General features: G+C 56.6%; 1 protein-coding gene across 2 annotated transcripts in view; it reads left to right on the forward strand.

The window, feature by feature from the left end:
* Nucleotides 1–1,576, forward strand: part of GMPR (guanosine monophosphate reductase) — a 43,892-nt gene extending 42,316 nt beyond the window's left edge. For both annotated transcript variants that reach the window (XM_059688691.1, XM_059688689.1), the window contains one exon: nucleotides 1,083–1,576. In XM_059688691.1, coding sequence (XP_059544674.1) covers nucleotides 1,083–1,364 — 282 coding nt within the window. In that variant the 3' untranslated portion in view covers nucleotides 1,365–1,576. The remainder of the gene's footprint in view (nucleotides 1–1,082) is intronic.
* Nucleotides 1,577–6,000: the final 4,424 nt, after the last annotated feature.

Raw genomic sequence — 6,000 nt, forward strand, 5'->3', positions numbered from 1 at the left:
GAGAAAGTTCCAGTAACAATTTGTTTAATTGTTAAAATGTCCAGATTGCCTGGCCCTTAGGTGGGGGCTAGCGTTTTGCATAGATTTGGGATCTCCTTTTTGCCCGGTGTCTCCAAAAGCAGGTCTGGACCGAGTCCCCATTTGGCAGGAAGGGGACCTGACGTGTGGAGTCAGTGTTACTTGGAGGCTTTGTGGAGAGGGGCCGACTCAGCACGGACAGATACTGCTCAGGGCTTGCACTGTGTACTAGACCTGAGTTTCTGAATGCGCCTCTGAAAGCAGGAAAGATGCTAAACAAAGCCCTCACGTCTCGGTGTTAAAAAAGTCCCGAGTTCTACGCTGGTTCCACCTTGCTGGGACCTTACCCCACACCCAGCACGACAGGTGTATGACTTGCGTGAGTGCAGGCGTGAGCTGGGGGAATGTGCCCAACAAGGCGCCCTGCCCCCTGGAAAGGCAGGCCTTGGAGGGGAGCCGCTGCATATTGCTGGTGGAGGTGCCTATAACCTGGTGGGTTAGGGGTGTTCATTTCATTGGCAGCCTCCTCCTCCTCCTCCTGGTTGACTTCTTTGGAGACACTGGAGTCTGACCTGGGATGCAGGAGGGTGAAGCTCCAGGCTTCTTCTGTTGTTGATCAGGGCGGGCGTGCAGAACAGGGGTGGCAGGGGTTGGCCTGGAGGTAATCCCCCACGTCTGCTCTCCTGCCCCTGGGCCCTGGGCCAGCGGGAGACAGGTGTGCAGATCCAGGTGGGGAGAAAGGTGAAGTGAGTTTCTGTGGGGCAGAGGGGAGGCCCGCTGCTGAGAGGAATGCCGTTGGGCAGGCCCGGGTCTGCAGCCTCAGTGTTGCTCACAGACTCCTTTCCCTGGTGCTCGGAGCAGCCGGCAGGAGGTCAGGCATTTCGGGGGGGGGAGGACCTGTCCATCTGAGGTGCGGGCGGGGCCAGCCTGGTGTGTGAGGCAGTGTGGGCGTGGGCTCAGAGGCATTTGGCTACCCGAGGGCCCTGGGGCTGCTTCAGGGGCTAGAACAAATGGTGCCTAAGGAAGACGAGCGGGGCTAAAGGAGCACTTCCTTTCTCTCCCAGAGCGTCGGAGGGCAAGACCGTGGAAGTGCCTTACAGAGGAGACGTAGAAAACACGATCCTGGATATTCTGGGCGGACTGAGGTCTACCTGCACCTACGTGGGGGCCGCCAAGCTCAAAGAGCTCAGCAAGAGGACGACGTTCATCCGAGTGACCCAGCAGCACAACACGGTGTTCGGCTAACCTGGGGGCAGGTGCCAGCTGCTCACGGAAGCTTCCACACGCTGCGTTCACATCCCCATCCGTCCGTCTGTCCGTCCGTCGGGGCTTCGGGCTGCTCCTGAACGGCGGGACGCTGCCTCCCCTGCTGCCGCCCGGAGGCGCTGGGGTCCCCTGGTGCCTCCGGTGGGGCAGGAAGCAGAGCACTGATAGGGTCAGTGGTCAGAGCCCAGTTGCGGAACTCATAACCTCATTGTTCAAACTAACACTCATACCTTTTTCTTTCTTTTTTAAAAAGAAAATGGTTTCACTTTAATATAATGCTGTTACCTTAAGACTTACTGAGTCCGGGAGTTTGCCTTTTCAGGAGCCAAGTTGTAGGGGAACCTGGGGGTTTTCCACCTCCTTCCCAGACACGCTCGCTCGTGGCCCTAAGTCCAGGCACCTGGGGCGGAGGTCAGGGTAACCAGATCACCCCCCTCCTTCCTTCTGTTTTCTGGAGAAGAACCAAAGCACAAAAGGGCGGGGGAGGAGGACTTGGTTTCCACTGATACTCTCAGTGGGCGGTGATGTGTTTCACCCCTTTGTTAGCCGAGTCTTTGGGGAGCAGGTCGTCTGCCCCTGCCAGTTGGTGCGCCTTCTGGGAAGCTGTCCCTGCCCCTGTCCCTGTCCCGGTTTTTCACTTAGCTTCGTTTCTCCACCTCTTCCCCTTCCTTTCTGCGTCCCAACTTGCCTGGCTGGCCGCGCTCTTAAAGAGATTATACATTACTTTGAAATTCCACGCCATATTTTAGTGAAAGGTTATCCACCAAAAAAATTAGCAGGCAGAGTCCCATCGAAAAAAATAGCAAACACCTTGGCCAGCAGCTTCCTAAAAGCATGGGTTTAACATATGAGTTAGAACCAGATCCGGCCCCTCCTGGTGATTATGCTTTGGAGGAAGGCCCGCCAGTGATCCTGGATAATGGTCAACTCACCGGAAACGCCGGTGCTTTCCTGGAGAGAGGACCGGGCCCGGCAGAGCCCTGCAGCCGGCCGCCATGGCACGGTGTCCGCTGTGGCGTGGTGTCAGCGGTGAGCGTGGCGCATTGGTGATGGCTGGCCGCTTTTGAAGCATTACTTGAGAGAGAGGACTGGAGGGTGTGCAGACCAGGGTGTTACTTCTGAAGAAGCAGACACAGGAGTAAACTTTTCACTGAAAAGGCAGCAATGGCCCTAGAGTAAGGAAGGGCCAAGGGTCCACTGGAGGAGGGAAACAACCAAATCCCACACACTCAGGGTTCCATTTTCAGTCTTACAATACTGTCAAAGACCAGCAACTTTAGCTCCACTGGAATACCTTTCCCCCCACACCCTTGGAGAATGATGCTTGTACTGGTGGAAATATGAATGGCAACACCTTGGAGATGTGGGGGTCAAGGACGTGTAGTCAGAGCAAGATATGGGGCTGTGCTGGAGGCACCCCGCCTTTTCTGTCTGCTGGGTGGGAGGGGTGAGCCCAAGGCCATCCTATGGAAGATGTGTTTGACTCTCCTCTTTGTTGTTTCTTTATGCAAAACTAGAGGCCCTGCGCATAAATTTGTGCACCTTGAAAGGAACTTTGGGCCGCGAGGCTGCGGTGGGCACAGGGGCGGGTCTCGGCCCATCCTCTGCACCCCTGCCTGGCTCCTCCCACTGAGGCTCCCCGTCCCCTGTCTGCCAGAAGCCCCGTGCCCACCACCGCTGCTCCCACGCACTGATGGCCCTGCTCGCACCCGCTGACTGGGCAGAGTGATTGGGTCCAGCGCCATCAATGGGTGCAAGCAGTGGCTATTGCCCCAATTGCTTCTCAGGAGCAGGGGGAGGTGGAGAAGCCCTGAGGGCCTGCAGCAGGTGCAAGTGGGACCAGTGCCAGCAGCAGGTGCGAGCGCCCAGTGGGACTGCAGCGTGGGAGCAAAGAATTTTCAGTAACCACCAGAGGCTTGCCCCAATGACAGCAACTGGTGCCCTGCCTTGGTCTGGTGCCCCCACTCACCTGCTCCACTATCCCACCACAGCTGATGCCCACCATGTTCTGTGCGTGCCCCCTGATGGTCAGCACACATCACAGCAACTGGTTCGATTGTTCAGCTGTTTGGTCTATTTGCATATTAGAGTTTTATACATATATAAACACACGCACATATATATACACACACACATATAAAAGACAAACATGCAAATTGACCGTACCTTCGCTATGCCTTAAGCCACGTCCACCAGCCAATCAGAGTGACTATATGCAAATTAACCCAACCAAGATGGCGGCTGGCAGCCATGGGGCTGGAGTTGGTTGCCCCAGTGATGGAGGAAGCCAAGCTTCCCGCCTGCCGCGGCTGGCTCTGAGCTCCACTCAAGACAACAAAGTTTCAATTATAGAAGATAAATAAACCCCAGATACCTGCTTTCTGCCGGCCATGGCCATGGACATGGAGCGAGCAGGAGGCTTGGGTTGCCCCTGGCAATGGAGGAAGTGAAGCTTCCCACCCACCCTGGCTGGCTCTGAGCTCCATTTAAGGCTACAAAGTTTCAATTATAGAAGGTAAATAAATCCCAGAATAAAAAAAAGAAAAAAAGGAGAGGTTGGGAGCTACCGTCGCCGGGGAGCTTGGCCAGCCTGAAAACGGCTCTCAGCCCCTCACCCAGACTGGCCAGGCACCCCAGTGGGGACCCCCTACCCTAAAGGAGGTGTGGCCAACCTGCAAACAGCCATCAGCCCCTCACCCAGGCTGTCCAGGCACCCCAGGGGGACCCCCACCCTGATCCCTCAGCCCAGTCTGTACCCTCTCCAATCTGAGACCCCTTGGGGGATGTCTGACTGCTGTTTTAAACTGACAGTCGGTCATCCCTCTCAAAATTCAGGACTGTTGGCTCCCAACTGCTCGCCTGCCTGCCTGATTGCCCCCAACCACTTCTGCCTGCCAGCCTGATTGCCGCTAACTGCCCTCCCCTGCTGGCCCAGTCACCCCCGACTGCCCTCCCCTGCCAGCCTGGTTGCCTCCAACTTCTCTCCCCTGCCAGCCTGGTCACCCCCAACTGCCCTCCCTTGCCAGCCTGGTCACCCCAACTGCCCTCCCCTGCTGGCCACCTTGTGGCAGCCATCTTTTGACCACATGGGGGTGGCCATCTTTGACCACATGGGGGCAGCCATCTTGTGCGAGGGTGTGATGGTCACTTTGCATATTACCTCTTTATTATATAGGATGAGGGAGAGAGGTGAAGCAAAGGAGGACCTGAGGGGATCCACTTAAGATGTTCCAGCAGTAGTCAGTGGGAAGGGACTGTTACCAGTATCCCCTCCCAGACTGGTCTCCTCCTGGGCTCCCCTCAGAGTGCCCAGGGTGGGGGCACCTGTCACCCAATGGCCCCTGTGAGTAGCCCTCTGCGAGGATGTCTGCTGGTGCCATCTGTCTTGCGCAGACTGCAGACTAGCTCTTTCATTGCACCAACCAACCAAAGGCAGGTCCCTCGCTCAGGTGTTTAGGGACGTGAAAACTGAGTTATAGGAAAAGCCACGCACTCTGCTGGGTCCTCTGGAAGCAGAGGCTACACAATAAGCAGTGCTTCTAAGGCATCCACTCGGTCGCCAGTTCTTCTCTGCCTCCAACAGGAGTCAGGGTAGGGGAGCCCTCAGGGGAGCAGCCCACAGACCAGGCGCGTGTAGGGACACAGATGGAAGCAGCCCTCTTGCCTGAGTGCAGGCCTCCATGCAGCAGTGGCGGGTGAGGAGGGAAGGAGCCAGGGAACTGGGTGCCTCCTGTCCACCTCGGGGTCCCGCTGTGTGCTTAACAGTGTCAAGGCCTCCCCACTGCAGCCGGGGAGGCAAAGGCTGTTCCTAATCGGTGTGACCAGTCCAGGTCAGACTCACAGCCATTGGACCCCAAACTTGTCAGAGCCATTAGCATCTAACGTTAAAACAGGGCAGGCAACGGTTCAGACTGCTGCCCCACACGTGCTCCAGCACACGGCATGGCCACCCAAACTGCTCTGGAGGAGGAGGGGATGCGGCAGGCTTCCTGTTGGGCTGCGAGGCTCACCTCCTCACTGCTGGCTTAGTGCACGTCCTGTCACACACCGACATGCACAACGCTCAGGGCCTCACATAAGTCCTGAGAGGAGAGTCTGGTGAGATGTCCCCAAACACCTAACCAGGAAGATAGGACAGAGTTACCCTCCCCTCCCGGGGCTAATGACACCGAGTTTTCCTCCACCTCTGCAGGGCCTCACAGTTAGGAGGTCGTCGTCACACAAGCAGCTGGCAAATGTCACTGAAAGTCACCGGTCCTTGAGGACCCACTTTCTGGGGCAACTGCTTGAGACAAACAGGTCCCTCCATGTGCTGGGTGACACCCCCCCCCCCCGCCACCCCCCGCCGCTTGTTGCGTTTCTAACAGTTATAACTACAGGAAACATTTGAACTACTGTGAACGTTGCCTTCAGACCATGAACCGGTTTACAGTGAAACTGTACAGAATGTATCCATGATGCTACATGAGCGCACCAAGCTGCCAAATGCTGTTTAGAAACAATCATCTCTTGTAAACAGTGGGATTCAGATAGGAGCAATCAACAGGAACGGAGCCAGGCACAGCATCAGATGCGGAAGTGTACCGTTTGTCTCAGAAACTCATCATGACCTCTGCTCCCCACACCCTTAGTACAGGCAATGCCCATGTCGCCGCCCCCCAAACCCATGGGGTGACGGCCGACCGTGGGCAAGGAAGGAGGAATTCCCCGTTGCCT

The sequence above is a fragment of the Myotis daubentonii genome, chromosome 3 (genome assembly GCF_963259705.1).
Source record: "Myotis daubentonii chromosome 3, mMyoDau2.1, whole genome shotgun sequence".
NCBI classification, from domain to species: domain Eukaryota; kingdom Metazoa; phylum Chordata; class Mammalia; order Chiroptera; family Vespertilionidae; genus Myotis; species Myotis daubentonii.